The sequence below is a fragment of the Limulus polyphemus genome, unplaced genomic scaffold (genome assembly GCF_000517525.1).
Source record: "Limulus polyphemus unplaced genomic scaffold, Limulus_polyphemus-2.1.2 Scaffold347, whole genome shotgun sequence".
Lineage (NCBI taxonomy): Eukaryota > Metazoa > Arthropoda > Merostomata > Xiphosura > Limulidae > Limulus > Limulus polyphemus.
Window position 1 is genome coordinate 623,612 of NW_013665957.1, and position 19,473 is coordinate 643,084.

A 19,473-nucleotide genomic window follows, 5' to 3' on the forward strand; every position below is an offset into this window, starting at 1 on the left:
AAAAACATTTTATTTAGGCCTATCTATGGCCTTCAAAAAGTTGACGACTACATGTTTCGACGTTACAACGTTACAAAAAATAAAATTATATACGTTAAGTATTAGAAATAGATAAAACATACGTGATACGGCAGAAATGAGAACGATGCTCATTGTGTACTGTATGAATAATATTATTATATAAAAACTTAATATTTTAAAGAAGAACAGTGTATTTTGTAATAAGATAAGCTGATTTTTCCACATATAATTAAAATATATATACCCCAGTATACGATCAAATGCTAAAAATGTGTTATTTTTTCTTCCCTGTATAAGCATGAACCCTATCATTCCATGTCGAGCTTTTTTTTTGATCCGTTACTATGTTACGGTATTGCCTAATCAAAAATAAACGTTTGTTTTCTAACCAATAGATTAAATTATAAGAAAAAAACGTATTTATATATAACACGTTACTGTTCTCTCTTGATTCACTAACATTTTTAACTAGTTTTAATATGGAACAAGAATAAAAGTTGTGTTCATTAAACTATTATTTTTACCTGAAATATATGTAACTTTACATAGTTTCAAATGTTATACGCTATTGAGTAACGATATTATACTGAATGGAACACTTGTATTACAAGATGCAAGATTACAGATAGAGGGACAAAACTTTATTGTTGTGTGAAATTTGCAAATGTAATTTAAATTCGTGCAGATTTTGTACATATGTTCGTGTATAACGTTCTGATGAATTATGATTTTGTCTTTAGTTGGATAACGGAGTAAATGATACATTTGCTTCGAAGTTGTAACTTTATACCTGAATCTAAAATCCCTCGTTAGTGTAGGAGAAATATACAGTAAGCAGTTAAAAATGTATATATAAATTTATACCTGAATCTATAATCCCTCGTTAGTGTAGGAGAAATATATAGTAAGCAGTTGAAAATGTATATATATAAATCAGTTGAGAAAAAAATAAACAAACAGCCGTGAAATAAATAATAATAATTAATACAAGAAATCCGGTATATTGTACTAATTTGAAGTTTTTAGTGGATTTTGTTTAAGTGTATCTGTTTAGATATGTGCTCAAAAATCTTTATACGTCTGTCTTATAAAATTTCCTACATAGCCTACATTTCCTACAGTTTTTGGTAAAATCAAAATCCTATTTCATATTTACGACAAGGAAAAATAATCAAAATTACACTTATATGTTTATACACCCGTGTTTCTTACTTTTGCACTCGTTCGAAGAGTAACAAAAACAAGATCAAATTGTGTGCCAAATACATCGCTGCTTAAATCCATTGATCTTAAATCGGGTTATTTGTAAGATCAGAATTCAAAAGAGCAGTTGTTTATACTCCAACTTGGCATGTTATTAATTCAGATACTACAGAAGAAAAATTGGCTTTATTATACAGTTAATAATTAGATCGAATCTGTGTTGAGTTATGTTATACTTGTCGTATTATAACACTACCATCATGATGATTATGAACCTAGTATGCGCTGTATACCTATGAAACATTGTGCATGTTTTCTTCCAGTTCGAGAGCATTGTTGTTTTTTGTGTTCAAACTTACTATTTAATTGCATAAGTGTAAGTAAAAGTTATAATTTAGTGTACAAATCCTTTTTCTGCAATTAAAAAAGTGACAAATGTTTTCATATTGCTTTATAAATAAATAATTTTTTGCAATTATTCTCTAGTGTTGGTAGGACTACTTTCTTTATACTAGAATTGGTTTACCAAATATGATTTCAAAAAAAATATTGAAACTGTAATTTCAAATATAGTTTAATAATTGTCAATTGGTAATAAATTCAAACAACTCTTTGATATTTAACGTTTTTACATCGAAAACTTAAAAAAAAAAAGGAAGAGTAAAATTAAACCATCAAATATGTCCCGAAATAAAATAATCTGACCAAAAAGTGTGAAAAACATCACACGTACAGGAAGATGGGTAAGAAGAGCACATTAATTTTGAATGTGATTTTCACCAAATTAGATGAATGTCATGAAAACAACAAACAAAGGGTTTTATAATGCACCCTTTATTATTATATATGTCATTTCTTGTTAAAACAATAATATGATAGATCGTTTTGAATATTTAAAAATATTTACTTCTTAAGATTAGGGGTCGTTTCACTTATAATGATGGATAAAATGGACTCCCGAAATGGGGCAAAATAGCTCACACATAACTCGCAACCAATTCAATTTAAAATAAATGCTACAATTAGCGACTGCATTTAAATAAATTGAATTATCATTCAAAGGATCCTGGCAGGAATCATTAAGGCCGTGCGCCTTGTGCATTATGTAGGACAATGGCACAGAAGAACGGGGACATCAAACATAAACACAAAATTTACCTGAGTAATATCGTGGGTAAGACGGCCCCAAGAAGGTATCTTACCCAAAACCTCTCATCAAAAGGCAAATCGCACGTTATAAAATATCAATGAGCTTGAACCGTATTTCCTTTATAGTATATACATCTGTCTACAATTCTTCATCACTTGAAATGAACAAAGTGAAATTTACTAAAATATTTACTCTCTAACAATAAAAATTTCAAATCCTTTACCTAGAAAGCAAACAACTGAAGACTCGCTTTGATTATTTAATTCGCGGGTTCACGTAAACAATAGTTACATATAATTTACCCTAGATGGCATCACGTCATAATTGTATATATATATACATATACTAAAGGTCTGGCGATACAGCGATACCATACGATACAATTTATGTATCTTCACGAAATTTGGCAAGCTTTCGGTAAACATTAGAAGTCTCTTGTAAAGAAAAAATCAGAATTTCTAATAAAACATTTTTTCTAAAAAATTAATGATTTAATAATGGAAGATAAGTATTGAGTACTACATGTTGTCTTCATTTCTTTCAGCTTTTTCATTTAATTTCTTTCATGCAAAGTAACATAACAAATTAACAATAACAAAATAGATAGACAGATATTAACTTTTTTATTTTACTTCTCTTGTCATCTGCCATTTAGTTGAGAATTTGAAAAATCACTGTAAAGTGTGAAGTACTTAAATAGGACAATGTTAGTAACATAGATAATGAATTACAGACAAGACTGTCAAACTTTGTAACAAACCGTTGGTAAAACTTCTGTATCTAGGTGCGCATCGTATCGACTACTATGATGAGATACGCACCACTAAGATATATACATATGCATGGTCATTTTACCGAAGGGAACTGACCCTGTATTCTCCCTTGTATTCATATACCGTTTTACAATATTGAAAATAGGAAATAATAATAAATGTTTATTATAATTTTTAATATTTTATTACCAAACAACAATTAAATCAGTAAACTGTTAATCATAAAACACTCGCTTTACCTGTTTCCTTTTTATTAATGCTATTATTTTCATTGTGGTGCCAAATCTTTTTACAGGTGTGAGCTTTTGACCTCTTCCAACTAGTCAGTGTCCATTAAAAATGTCTACGTTTCGTAAACAAATCTTCATGCAATGTCTGTATTAATAATTCTTTTTATCAACTCATTTTGGACATCAACGTAAGCAGAAAACATGATGATGATGGCTTAACAATGATATCTCTAGAATATTAATAAAAAAATAATATTCTCATTTTGGGTTTTAAATAAATTATAAACGCGTCACCAGATGGCAGTGCATTAAAGAACTACGTTAAGTAGTTGTGAGGCCAAACTACAATCAGATCAGTAATCACCAGTACCTTCCTACTTCTTATACAAATAAAAATGAATAAAATCCCTATAACCCAAGCGCTTTCAAAAAAAGGACCTTTCTTCTTCAGGGCAAGCAAATAAGATATCCAAGAGAACAAGCCGTTCCCGTCAGTTTTCACCCATACGCCCTTTTACTATGAGTGTAATCACCAGACTGGACCTGGGAATTGAGCCAAAGAACCTTTGTTTTATAGGGCCATTGCGCTATTCAAGAGTACAAGCCATTCCCCCTCATTTTTCATCTATCTTATCGATCGATTTTTGCACATAAAATGTTAATGTTGAAAGTGTTCTTTCATTGATTCCTAATTGATTCTTTTGATCGAAAAAATTATCCTGAAAAAAAAAAGTTAATAATTGCTCTCATGAAGTACTATGTTGAAACTTATGTTCGATGTGTTAACGGAAACATTGATTTTGCATGGAATAAAGATAAACGAATACTGAATTTTTGTACTAGGGATTAAAAGATATCAACGAGTGTTTCTCTAAGTTCATGAAAGTTTTTCTTAGAAGTTGCCTTAACATCTATCCGTACCAAGTTTTTAGTTTGCTTAAAATCCCAAATTTAAACGATAAACGCTGATACTATAAGATTATTTAGCAATGCAACTTTCTATTGGTCTTCAAAACTATATGAATGAAATAAATTTCATAAATCACTTAATATGACGCCACCTAGTAGTGTAATATAAATCTATTATAATTTCGCTCAGTTCTCGCATTTATGTATCTATAGCATACGAGCCCTTCTAATAACGTGTTATAGAAGTAAAATGCTTTAAAGAGTTATTTCAATCCATTGGGTCTCTTGGTGACCAAAAATATTTTTGTAATAATTTTCCACAAACAAGCGATGTAACTTCAAGTATTATCCAACAATATCAATAGTTTTTGGAAAGCTCTTGCTTAGAAAGGAGGCCTTAGGATGTTCCTAATTTTGGGGTCCTTTTGTAGTTAAAATATCTTCTTGTTGTTTTTCAATCTTTCCCTTCTTAAACAACTAAATAAACATTTCCAATGTTATACTTGTACACTCGTACGCTAAATTATAAAAACTCTCCAATTACGGACGCTACCTTGTGGCAAATATTTTCAGCAAACAGTAATTCCTTGTTTAGCAATCACAAATTGTGAAAATTTCCCCTTTTTTTTACGCTGCTGTAAAAAGAGAGAGAGAGAGAAAACTACAGTTCAGCTGTAGCAATTACTGAACTTTACATATCAAATTAACTTTAGCTCTTCTATTAAACCTTCTGTGTTAAAAGCTACAGAGATTCCACAGTTTAGCATTATGTATAATGTAATAAAAATTGTCCCAGTAATTATAGGCCTATTGGTCTTACATCAGTTGTGGGAAAGTTTTGGAAAGTCTAATAAAAGATGCTTTGCAATGCAAAGTCACTTAACAAAGTTTCGAATTTTATTGGATAGTCAAGATGTTCAAAATATTGCCTTACAAATCTTTTGACATTCTTTGAAAAGGTTACTGTTTATGTAGATGAGGGTAAAGGTGTAGAATTGATGTATCTTGATTTTTAGAAAGCCTTTGACAAGGTGCCACATAAAATGCTTGTAAAAAATTATCTCTTTACGTGTGGGGGATAAGTTAGTTAATTGGATAGAAGAGTGGCTGGATGGAAGAAGTCAGAGGGTTATTATAAATGGAGTTCAGTCAGACTGGATTAATGTCACAAGTGGGGAAACTCAGTGCTCAGTCTTAGGATTACTTTTTGATTTACTTCAATGACACAGATGAAGGAATGGTCAATAAATTACTTAAGTTTGCAGATGATATTAAGGTCTTGGTTGTTGCTAACTATGAAGAGGATGCTGTTGTTTTACAAAAGGATTTAGATCATTTAGTGAGTTTGACAAATAAATGACAAGTGTGTTTTAATTATAATAAATGCAAGATAATGCATGTGGGTTATCATAATTTAAATCATAAGTTTGATTTCGATGGGAATAACCTTAACAGTTTATGTAAGAAAGGAATCTTAGTGTAAAAGATTATCAGTCCCTTAAGCCATCCAAGCAGTGTGCTTGCTGTTGCTAGTGGTAGGGCAAATAGGATTTTTTTGTTGTATCTACAGAAATGTTGAATACAAGTCTAAAGAGGTTATAATTTCATTGTATAGGTCACTGGTTAGGCCATATTTGGAGTATTGTGATCAGTCTTGATGTCCCTAAACATTATGTTAGGTTATATTATGTTATATAAACTAGAGAAACCTCACTTTCTTTTCAAGTGTCCCTGGTGGTTTCAAGTAAATGACTTATTTTCTTCTTCTTAAGATATCTTAGTTTAATAACTTGATTTTTAAACTAACTAAAAAAACTGGTTGTATTAATGAAGAACCTGAAAGACAACAACAAACAAAAAGACTTTCTTTCACATAAAAAATCACAAATGAAAGTATATTTTTCAATGTTTTTAACAGAATAATAATGAAATTTGTCAGAATGTGTGTTGATTACGACCTGAAAACGTTAGTCCAGAGCAGATTAAAAGCGTTTGATGAGTTAGTTTCCTAGAACTGATTGTCACTAAATGTTTACAGCAAAGAAAGAACTATAATAAAAACTATTAGTTTCCTCAGATTGTGTGTTTATTACGACCTGAAAACGTTAGTCCAGAGCAGGTTAAAGTTTGATGAGTTAGTTTACTGGAATTGACTATCACTAAATGTCTACAACAAAGAACTGTAATAAAACCTTTTAGTTTACTCAGACTGTGTTTATTACGGCCTGAAAATGTTAGTGCAGATCAGGTTAAGGTTGGCTGAGTTAGTTTCCTGAAACTGATTGTCACTAAATGTTTACAGCAAAGAAAGAACTGTAATAAAACCTAGTTTGTAATTAGTTTGCTCAGGTTGTGTGTTGATTACGACCTGAAAATGTTAGTGCAGATCAGGTTAACGTTGGCTGAGTTAGTTTCCTGAAACTGATTGTGACATTTACTAAATGTCTATAATAAAGAACTGTAATAAGACCTGAAGCACTTTTGTTGTTTGTTTGATTAGTTTAAAGCAGCCGTGAAGGACTTAAATTACACTAATTAGTTTCATTTTTCTTATAATAACTTCAAAACTTCTAGTATTTTAAGTTTGAAAAGAAAGACTGAAGATGTTTCTGAAAGTAAGATCATGATTTCTTGTTTAATTATTTTCTTATACAATAACCATATAACAAACATGTTTACATTTCACACGGAAAAGCTGAGATATAATTGCTCTTTGACACTTTTTAGAGTATTGATATTTTCTCTTAAAACAGTGAAATGATTTATAAAACGGGTGTAAGATACACGATAAAATGATAAAGGGTTATTCCAGCAATAAAACTGGGATATATGGTAGTAAATGATATATATTTTAAAGTTTACCAAACGAAATATATAAACGTAATAAACTTAATGTACCAGATTAGCTTACTACAATGTTAAGCACTACTCCAACTTACATACTCTCATCAACTTATAGGCTTACAACGCTAAAATATGGTGTTCGATACTTGCGGTAGACACAATTTGCAGTTTTGCGCTTAATAACAAACTATGTAGCGCCCCCATACGAAATGTTATTACGAGTATAATAACTGTTACAGTTCAAAAATGTAGCCCTCTGGTGGCTTAGCAGTACACCTGAGGCTTTTCCCACTAGAAGTCGTGTTTCGATAACCGCAGCGGGCACGGAACAGACAGCTGTACGCTTATAAAAACAACAACAACAACAAAAAATCACGAGTGACAACAAATATTATAAAAGTAAAGTGTTCCATTAAACCTTCTTTTCTTTTGAAAGTGTTTAAAAGAAAATATCCGTAGAAGGAAACCAGAGCTATGGGTAAACATTTTTGTTGCTAATGTTTATTATTTTCATTTTGTACCAACGTTTACTGCCAATATTTTACCCAAAATCAATAGCGTTCAATTTTAGATAAGAAAAACCAAGGATCGCCCCTCCCCTCTTATTTAGAGCTAATCAGACTGAAATGTACCTGAATTAGTTATCGAAGATCAGTGCTTCCATATTAAAACATTTTAAATCCAAACAGCAGCTGCACCCTATATATTAGCATTTCGGAATTTTATTCGTTCTTTTGCTTGTTTGCTGTTAAGCGCAAAACTACACAATGGACTATCTGTGCTGTGCCCATCACGGGTATCAAAACCTGGTTTTTAGCGTTATAAGCCTTCAGACTTACCGGTGAACCGCTGGGGGGTTCATTCGTACTAAATAACAAACACAGTTCACCGAGGATATTTCCACCTTCCAAGACAAATTTATACAAAATTGTATATTCGAAAATTTCAATTTTAACAAATAAAGTATAGATAATACTTCGGAATTTTCAAAAACTTTGGATCATTTGAAATCCGTCAGAAAGATGGGTCAGAGATAAACTGAGATTTTACTTTAAAAGTAATGGATATTTTAACTGTCGATGATTCATTCAATTTTTTTTCATAAAATAAATAATTTGTAAAATGTTTTACGGATGCACTGCCATCTATGATCAACTTTAGTTGTTACGTAATATGCTACGTATTTCCTTCTTAATTTTTTGTTCGGATACTTTTTTTTCACACACCAAAAGCACAGATATCAATACACAGAGTAATGTTTATCAAGAGCTAGAGGTTTAGAAATACGATAGAATAGTGCTACAACATCGAAGCGAGTCATAAAGGACAAGCATAATTTACAAAAGCTGCTTTTGTACAAGTATTTCTTTGTATTTTGTGGAAGACCTTACAAAGAAGAACAAGAATATTTAATTGTTTTAGAAGGGAAAATGCACACTGAAGCAGCACAACCACCATTCTCCACTGAACGTTGTTTTGTTTTATTTTTATATGAAAATAAATATCAAATATTAGTTCATTATTTAACATATTTTATTTCAAATCAAATTTATGTAGCACACCTCTTTAATTATGGTATAAAATTAAACTGAAAGTGTATACTTCCATTTTTGTTGAATATAGGATACTACAGTCTAATCTGATCAGGATGAAGCCGGAGAAGAATCATTACAATTTTGTTTGTCATAAGACACTAGGCCTAATGTTATGATGTTTATACAAAATTACAATGGATTTTCTGAAAGATATTGCCACTTTAACAAGAGTTTTTTTTTAATCAAAAATAAGCCTAACGAATGTTGTGCGATTATTGATTTGTTTAAATCTATGCTTCTCTTTCGCTAAGAATAAGACACTGAATACTTTAGCAGCGTAAGACTAACACAACTAACACTTGAGTCACACACTGAAATACGAAAACCCATATTCATTTGTTTGGATATTAATATCTTAAGTTACTTTAGTACTAATGAACATAATGAATGTTAATTTTATGTTAATATAAAATTCACTTTTACACATTACTGCCAAGGTGTAGATAAAGAAAATAAAAACCTTAATACTATATGATTATTTTAGACCTAGAATAACATTTAAACTCAAGTTATGATGGAAAAAACTACAAAAATAAAAACATAAAAAAATCACAATCCAAAGGCCCAAAATTTGCTTTCGCAAAGGACATTTTATTCTTTTTTTTCCCCCATCCCAGTTCACCCTAGAAAAAGAACCGACTATCTTAGGAAACGTGAGTGGCTCAGGAGGTTTAATTGTTCTTATATGCCATATTTTTAATTAATTATTCAATTGCATTTCATACTTTTTCTGTAAGGCGGGTATATCAACCGATGAGAAAACAACAACTTTCATTTTTCAACTTTCAAAGTTATATTCCACTGAAGTGACCCGATGGTATTTCCAGACCTACATTTAACTGTTCTACTTTGTATTCTTCTTTTCAAACTTCGCGTTTTTAATCTAACGTATTCAGCGAAGTTTTGACCATAATTATCAATAGCAAAAATAGCATGTAATTTATAAAACATGATATACGCGCACTAAATGAGTATTTACAAAGAAAAATATATACGCAACCTAAACAAAGATGTAGGAACAATCTTGATATCTTAGCGTACTTGATCGCTCGCTTAAGCTATCTCATAAATGGACAAAACATTTATAAATACGGTATTTAACGAGTTTTGAAGGTTGAACCATACTTGATATTATCGACACATAAAATCATTAACTTAACAAATGACGGAAACTAAAAGTTGATGTAGATACTCGATCAAACGTACATGACAGAAATAAATCTTTACTTCGGAATTAAAATACACAATTAATATTTTGACAATATAAAAGTCCTCTCAAACCTTACTACTGCGTGGTGTTCCGATTATTAAACTAATTCATGAACCTGACACGTGATTAAAAATATTTCAGGAATTCTCTTGAATTATGTCATTTAAGTTAAAAACAGAGCATCTTCTATTTGGCAGTTTAAAACTTTATTCAGAATTGTTACTGAACCACATAATTAACGACCTGAATGATATGGTAATACTGTAGCGTGGCTAAAGTAACATCGTATTTGATACCTGAATTTTTGGCTTTGGTTGTCGTTATTATTCACATCAGCATACAAACTAGTCGTACTATTTCAAGTCTTATTCTATTTAGGTAAATTTCTTTTCTTTTCTATCATACATTTATTAAATATCCTAAACTGTTTTCTTGCTATCCTGAAATCAAAATAAATTCTCGAGTACAACCCCGCGTTGGGTAGGATACTATAAGGTAGGACTCTATACAAAACGTTGTTGATCATATCCCTGTTAACGTTGTTGAACATATCCCTGCCATGTACGCCTGTCACAGTAATTTGTAGTACCCGAAACAGAACAACAGTAAAAAAACTAAATGATAATTAATCTCAATTAAATGAGGAGTTGAATTACAGGCGTCGTTTTCACAGAAACACATGTGTCCGGAGTAGTCTGATTCACTCATGCACACGTGATCCACAAGAAACAGGTTGATTTGAAGCCTTGCTGTACATGTTCTCTGGATGACTTCGTAAGCTGTAATACATGAAAACTTGTAGAGAACTTTAAATAGTACCACACACACACACAAAAAAAGAATAAAATATAAAATATATAATAATATATTTATACAATCACGTGTTACTGTTATAAACAGAAAAATACAAACTTTCTTTAGATCGCACTTTAAGCTGAGCTGACCAGCAAGTTTCAGTTGATTATGGTGTGGGTTTTGTTCCCTAAAGTGAGCTGATACGTTTTCTGTTCTAGAGTAGGTGTTGTAACTGAAAAACCTTGATGGTGTTTCTAGTTCAACAACGACCTTAACTGAGAGAAAAAAAATGTTTTTTTTTAATCGTCAGCATACTACAGACAAAGACATTTTGGATAAAACTGAAAGTTAAATGACATTTAAAGTGTTTCTCTAGTAAGCTTTTGACTTATCTATTGCAGCTATCTAACTATAATTTTTTTAACACTTCATACACTTGTTGTCCATTCTGGTTCCCTTATTTCGCTGGTACATCATTCATCATCAGAGTACGCCCTCCTCTCTCTCTATATATATATATATATGAACGTTCATTATGACGACATATATTTCATCTCACCTACATTTACATTTTCCCAGGGGTGGTGGCAACCATCCTCACTTAGAGCCTTTGAGGAGACTTCCTACCCAAATCTCGATGCGTGACACATTAAAGATTGGTAGTGAGAATGTGGAGTAATGTAATGTAGGCTAGAAAACAAAATAATTTGATTAGGTTCAAATCTATTTATATAATGTTATTGAGTCTATATGGTAACGTCGGAACATTCTCTAGACAAGAAGCTTCATCCCTGCTCCCCCATTCATCAGCATTTTTACAAACGCAAATAGTCTGGCGGTTAGGGCGCTCGACTCGCAAGCTGCGGGCAACGGGTTCGAATCCTCGTCACGGAACATGCTCGCTTTTACAGCCGTGGGGACGTTATAATGGGACGGCCAATCCCACTATTCGTTGCTAAAGGAGTAGCCTAAGAGTTGGCGGTGGATAGTGTTGACTAGCTGCCTACTCTCTAGTCTATCACTGGTAAATTAGGGACGGCTAGTGCAGATAGCCCTCTAGTAGCTTTGAACGAAACTAAAGACAAGGTAAAGGCAATACAAACACAACTTTTTAGTCAGGAATGCTACTGAGTATTTAATTTGAAGTTGAGTCTACCCCCCCCCCCCCCAATAGTTTTATTTATAATTTTCAGAGTGGTCAACAATGGTATTTTGGGGAAGAAAGTATTATCAATCGAGGGTTTGATTCAAGGAGGAGATCCTCTATTTTTCTCTAAGCAATGTTTTCCTATAATTAAGGGCGAACTTACGATTACACCACTCCTCGTTACAACAAACTTCACGTTTACAATAATTTTCGTGTTTCCGTTCGTTCTGCTTAATAACCCTTCACCCATAACTGCTGGGTTCATCCACTATATTTATTCAGTATCTCCCATATGTTTAATGTATACAAAGACAGAGCTGACAGCAGACGCTAACAAGTTTCGATTGTGACTTTCTGCGAAAGAATTTTATTGATTAATATTCCTTTACGTCGCTTGTTGAAGGAATTTGTAATACACGATAATTATACAGGCAATAATAATGCAAAATTTATGTTTTGGTTTTTTTTATCGATAGAAAAAGTACAGAGGCACTGATTTGTTTTTTTATTTTCTTTTAAAGTAAAGCCACATTGGACTATCTGCTATGTCCACCGAGAGGAATCGAGCCCCGATGTTTAGCATTGTAAGTCCATAAACTCTCCGCTGTCCCACCGGAGGACAGAGGGCACTGAATAGGAAAAATAGAGATAAATATATGATGACAATGAAGAGTAAGGGAAAAAATGTATAAAAATATAATGAACATATGTGTACATAATAAGAAGTCCTAAAACAGTAAAGTTTTAAAACATATACCATATTGCAGGATGGGAAAGAACGGGAAGAACGTTACAAACTAATGGATCGTTTAACTGATGTAATAAAACATGCATCGAGATAACAGACATATCGTTGAAATTAAAAGAAAAAATTACAAGTTAACGTAACAGGAAATGGACGAGAATTGAACAAGAAAGAACGTCCAGGATGTGACTACGTGGAGTAGAAAGAACAAGAATGAAGGCCATAAAACAATGAAAGGGCATAGAAGAAACAAAAATATATTGTCAAGACGAATTTAAGCGGGGCTTTTAAATAATGATGCTCTACTGATTAACCAAATATCTTACACCATGTAACAGGACTTAATATGTCCGATCCTACAGTATGGTGGAGCCGGCAAGGAAAGATTTATAACTGAAACTACATCTAGTTACTACTCCCCCTCCCTCCTGACATATGGTACAGAGAAATGGACTTTGGAATTTTTGTTTAATGTAGCAAAATATAGCAGAGTGCCTTATAAATAATCTTTTCCACCAGGATACAAACCGACCTAAGATAAGCATATAGACAAACACCTAGAACAAGATACATGCCCTATCTTTTAACATGCTCTGCAAGGTAATTAACTAAAGCACATTAAACAGACAGATTAACAGAGTTAAAGTGTCCGCAAGATGTAAAGACAATGCGAATCAACAGAAAAGAGGTTATAGCCTGCTGGAGATGTGAAAAACTGATAAGAGGAATAGTACAAATATTACATCAACTAGAAATGTTCAGTTTGGCCAAAACTGCTGATGGATCGCAACAGACGTACACTTCTTAGACTGATGAAATTTATTATTGCAACTTATTCACAATTAAATTACTGTATCCAATATGGTCACATAGAAGCAGCTACATTCTATAATGCCTGTGGGCGTGCTCTCGTGAGTGCATGATCTTCGGAAGAGAGATGGGATAAATAAGCTTTGTATAATTCCCAGAACCGCTCAGCACTATTTTGCTGGTGTATAGCCCGACAGTATTGGAATCTTGACGAACTGTGGCAAGTTTTGTGAACTGATGAAAACCTCTACGTCCAGTTTCAAACGACTGTAGAATGTAGGTCTGGAAGCAAGCGAGTAATTCGACTGTAATTTGTCGTGTCCACTGCGGAGCATTGTGTGTATTGGCTATGACCTTGCCTATGAAACGGCCACACACACACACACCACCTATATGCGCATTGATGTGGTAGCATTATGTGGTAAGCAGAAGAATGTGTGGTTTCAGCGGGATCATGCTCCCTGCCAAATAGCATTTCGAATACATGCCTGGTTTGAAGGTAACAGTACCATCATATTAGAATATTCCACCTAGAGCCCAGACCTTATCCCTGTGCATCTTTAGGATCGCTTAGAAGGGTTTAACTTGAAAGAGTAAAACCAATCCTTCCAATCATGAGTGAATTGATAATAATCTGAAACAAAGGAACAAACATTTTAGAACCTAGGGGAGAGAGAGAGAGAGAGAGAGAGATTGCATGTCTTGCAGAACAGATAGAATTACTGTGGCCAAGGGCGTTGCTGTACACTGTATTATGATGAGTGTGAGTTAGACTCCTCCCTATGCCTATACATACAGATACTAAGGTTAACTGTACTTTACAAGAATAAGGTTCTAGATCTCGTGCTGCATTTGAATCTAATTCCTCCTTCGTAAGATCTGCTCTGTCAGATGGCCATGGTTAAACATAATTTTTCCTGATAACAAGCTTCTGTGAAGAATACGGAAGTCAATCACATAAAAAAACGATTTTGATAAATATTCCACATTTAACTTCTAAGGCCACGTTTAAGCAGACCAAAGGCGTAAAAATAAATTGAAATTGCATCATGGGAATTGACAGGCATGTGGTCGAATTTGATTACTGTAATTATAATTTCTTCTCTCATATTTCTCATAAAAACAGATACCAATTTCGAGGTGTGGCCGGAAGCTTGTATTTATAAACTTTAAATCGTTGTTTATAATCTTGTTAATCTAATGACGATATTTATATATGACCAGCTCCATTGTTGTGGTTTTTGGGGTCGGAAGGCTCTCTTTTGTAGACTTCATCTTCCAGTTGCGAATGAGGACGTTGTCCAGAATAGTTTTGAATGTGGTTTTAGGAGATCGTTGCTGTCCTAAAAGCTCTGCTTCTCGAATTTAATCATTTCCATGGTGAACACTAAAGGCTTCCTTATTTGAAATGTTGTTCCATGGAGAATGATGAAGGTTTCCTTCTTAGAAATGTTATTCCATGGATAATGGTAAAGGTTTCCTTCTTTGAAATGTTATTCCACAGAGAATGGCAAAAGCTTCCTATTTCGAGATGCTATTCCACAGAGAACGCTGAAGGCTTCCTTCTGAGAAATGTTATTTCACGGTGAAGGGTGAAGGTTTCATTCTTTAAGGTATTATTCCACGGAGAATAGTGAATGTTTCCTTCTTTGAAATGTTATTCCATGGAGAATGGTGAAGATTTCCTTCTTTAAGGTGTTATTCCACGGAGAACGGCCCGGCATGGCCTGGTGGTTAGGGTGCTCGACTCACAGTCTGAGGGTCTCGGGTTCGAATCCCTGTAACACCAAACACGCTCTCCCTTTCAGCCGTGGGGACGTTATAATGTGATGGTCAATCCCACTATTCGTTGGTAAAAGAGTAGCCCAAGAGTTGGCGGTGGGTTGTGATGACTAGTTGCCTTCCCTCTATCTTACACTGCTAAATTAGGGACGGCTAGCGCAGATAGCCCTCGTGTAGCTTTGCGCGAAATTCAAAACAAACAAACAATCCACGGAGAATGGCAAAGGCTTCCTTCTGAGAAATGTTATTCCACGGAGAACGGTGAAGGCTTCCTTCTTCGAGATGTTATTCCACAGAGAACGGTGAAGGCTTCCTTCTTCGAGATGTTATTCTACAGAGAACGGTGAAGGCTTCCTTCTTCGAGATGTTATTCCACAGAGAACGGTGAAGGCTTCCTTCTTCGAGATGTTATTCTACAGAGAACGGTGAAGGCTTCCTTCTTCGAGATGTTATTCCACAGAGAACGGTGAAGGCTTCCTTCTTAGAAATGTTATATCATTTGGCTTTGCATCATCTAACAATCTCACTATACGAATATCCTTCCTTGAATAAGGCTCTCCGTGACTGATCAGTAAGCTAGCAGGCCTATAACGCTAAAATTTGTATACGAACCCGCGGTAGGCACAATACAGATAGCTCATTGTATAGCTTTGTGCTTAGTACCAAACAAACAAATCTTTGGATAGGCTGTGATATACTTCTGTAGCCATAAGTTAATCCGTTGTGGCATATTATTTTGGCACTAAGGCTCGTATATGCGGCAAACACTGCTAAAATAGCATATACAAATAGTATAATTGTTTGTAATTAAGCACAAAGCTACAAAAGAAACCCGGTTTCTGGCGTTGTAAGTCCGCAGACATACCGCTGTGCCACTGGGGAGCCATGATTGAAATCACAATTGTTTTTCACTAATACCTGTTACTTTACTTCACTAGATATTGCGATTTTCTTAAGTGTACATTAGTCTTCACTTTCAGAAAGAACAGTTATATCGAACATGTGTTGTCAATGGTGAAAGGTATGTTTGATGTACTATAGTCCGGAGTCTTCTATTACAACATATTACAGATAGTTTTAATAAAAATTGTTTATGACTCTTGTATTTTGAACAAGTAGCTAAAGTAATATATTTTTTTCCTCTTTCACATTTTAATGGTTGTAATCTTAAGAGTTTGTACATTGCGCATTGTGTTGTATTTTGTTGTTGTTGTTTTTTCTAAATCGAAAATATTCCCTACCCTTTTTTATCAATTTTATTAACACATCCCTAATATAACATGACTCTCCCTCGGATATAAAGTTAAGCAATTTTTTTTTCCTTTTTGTATCGCACTTCCCAAGCACATTAATAAGAACAGTTACCATTCATCACTTGAGACAGAAGTGAGTGCAGCGAACTGTTGTTCCGCTGTAAGACTGATCTTAGTTAGACAGGAAATTTGGCACAAGAGAAACCTATATTTTTCCAGATATCATCCAGCTAGAGGATGTAAGTCAAATTCTCTCTCTCTCCCAAAATAGCATAGTATAAAAGTTTGTAATTTTATCCTGAAATTGAATGCAAAAACACGAAATTTCTTACGAGTATTATGGTCCGTCACTATCTTCACACAACACCCTTCACACTGAAGAAGAGGAGGAAGGTCCCGTTGATGAGCTGTGGCGTTGAAGGGGTCTTTACAACGGGAGTCGTTCTTCGAATCACATTCGTAACACCAAATCTTGGAAACTGCAAACCAGTACGAACGGGTCAAGTTAACCAAATTAACAATTTCTTAAGATTTAAACACCATTTTTTTTAGAAAGTTCACATATTATTCGCCATCATGAAAGTACTTTCCGGAATAGGATTTTTTTTGCAATTGGAATTAATAATAAATCATCGAACGGAGCTCGTTAAAAATATACATAATACACTTAGTGTAAATACTTAAAAATATAATAATTTAAAACTTATATAATCCAGAACAAAAAATTTACGCTTAAATCAATTGCAACAACTGATAACTGTTCGGTGTTTCTAACTAAAACTTTGTAAAATGTACATGTTATATTACTGTAACTCCTTTAACCTTCAAAATGCTGAGTTGTTTTTATACCATTCACTACCGGTGTGGTCTACGTATTTGCATCATACGGTGTAAAAACATGACCAAAAAATAGAAGGTGAAATCACTCATTTTCTACGTGAAATACATAAGGAATGAAGCAGTAACTAGTAGAAATAACTGCAAAATTTATGGTATTTTTTTTTAAACTTTGTCTTATGGTTCATATGTTACCCCCAACCCAATGGCTCAGCGGTAAGCTTGAGGGTTTATAACGCTAAAAAATTGGGGTTCAATACTTGATGAGCATAGCGCAGACAGCCAATTATGTAATTCTGCACATACACACACAAAGACTCGTATGCGTTATTAAGGGCCCTGTAAACCAACAAAGTCATGGACAGAGGAGTACTATGAAGCAAAAATAGCTTATTATCATATCTTGATAATTAATATTATATATCTAAGTGAAAATAAAACTGCGGGATCAGAACTAGAACCCGTGACTTTCAGACAACAAGTACAATACTCTAAACACTGAACTTAATCAAGAGTATAATTGCTACCCACAATTTTAACGTATAAAGTTTCTCGTTACGAGTACGATCCCCATACTACGTTATGATAGGTAAAAGAACCAAAACATAAAAGTCTATCATAGACTTAAAATTATTAATAAAATCCAAAAAGGAAAGAATGAAACAGTAATATCATTATATCGTAATAATTAATATTAAATACCTAATTACAAAAAAAAACAACTCATAAGTAAAAAGAGACTCCAGCACTGGGAGATGAACCCGGAACTTCTGACTAATAATGTCAGTGATCTTTTCAGATTGCAAGTCGAGCGCCCTAATCACCTGGTCATAAAAACTTGACGGAATCGCCTAAGAGGTTCCTGTACACCTATCGCATATTCAGTAATAAAAATTGTTATATTTAGGGGCTGTCCATTATAGGGTACATTTTCGACCTATCCCCCTGCCCATCCACGTCATAACACTTTTGTCCCTAAAGTGATGACACGTTAAGTTGGACCGTCCCTTTGCTTTGTTAAAGAAGTAATAAAAATATTGTACAAAAATTCTCGTTAATTTTACAAGTCAATTCTCTGAGGACCTATCACCTTCGTATGATTATTTCTACAATTTTCGTTTGATATCATAATGGAATAGATATAAAACACATATAGCAGTACAGTGGACTTTGGGTTCGAAATTCAATTAGTACTTGGCCTGCATTCAGATTCAGATTCTTCTTCATCCATCCACTCAAGTTCCTTGGCCCCAGTAAACTAACCTCGAAGGATTCACTTTAGTTCACGTGCCGACAAGTAGCCACGCACATTGGTCAAACGTTTCGGAGAATTGGCTTCTTCACCTGGTGCATTAGCATTGCATGATGACCTTTTCGAAGTGTGAAAAAGGTCACATTGTGGTGTCTTTGGGTGGCTGATTTTGGTAGCACGCATGGATGGTACCGACCATAAGGCATTTGAAGATTATTCTGTTTCATTTCTATTTTATTTTCTTTTTGTTGTTGAGAAATATTTCTGCCCAAATCTTTTCATTCATGAAAATTATTTCCATTTGATATTAGCTAACGTACCCAGTCCAAGAGAGTTTTTTTTTACATAAATTGTTGATTTTTTTCAATTTTTAAGTGATGGTTAAACTCAAATAAGAATAAAATAAAACTTATGAAACAGACATCCGGTCACCAAAATACCTTCTTCTCTCATCCGCGGCCTGGCATAGCCTGTTGGTTTGAACACCGACTTGCAACCTGCTGATCGCAGGATTGGATCCCATTAAGATCATGCTCGCCCTTTCAGTTTTGAGAGCATTATAACGTAACGGCCAATCGCACTGTCGTTGGTAAACAGTAGCCCAAGAATTTCCCTCTAGTCTATCACTTCAAGGCCCGGCATGGCCAGGTGATTAGGGAGCACGACTCGCAATCTGCGGGTCGCGGGTTTGAATCCCTGTCACACCAAACATGCTCGCCCTTTCAGCCGTGGGGGCGTTATAACGTAACGGCCAATCGCACTGTCGTTGCTAAACAGTAGCCCAAGAATTTCCCTCTAGTCTATCACTTCAAGGCCCGGCATGGCCAGGTGATTAGGGAGCACGACTCGCAATCTGCGGGTCGCGGGTTTGAATCCCTGTCACACCAAACATGCTCGCCCTTTCAGCCGTGGGGGCG

The 19,473-nt window shown here is 34.1% G+C and overlaps 1 protein-coding gene across 1 annotated transcript in view; it reads right to left on the reverse strand.

Moving 5' to 3' along the window:
• Window positions 1-6,896: 6,896 nt before the first annotated feature.
• The window catches only part of LOC106457576 (protein quiver-like), a 16,375-nt gene continuing 3,798 nt past the window's right edge, over window positions 6,897-19,473 (reverse strand). The window contains exons 3-4 of the mRNA XM_013917012.2: window positions 16,800-16,946; window positions 6,897-10,714 (exon numbers count right to left, since the gene is read on the reverse strand). Coding sequence (XP_013772466.2) covers window positions 10,506-10,714; window positions 16,800-16,946 — 356 coding nt within the window. The 3' untranslated portion in view covers window positions 6,897-10,505. The remainder of the gene's footprint in view (window positions 10,715-16,799; window positions 16,947-19,473) is intronic.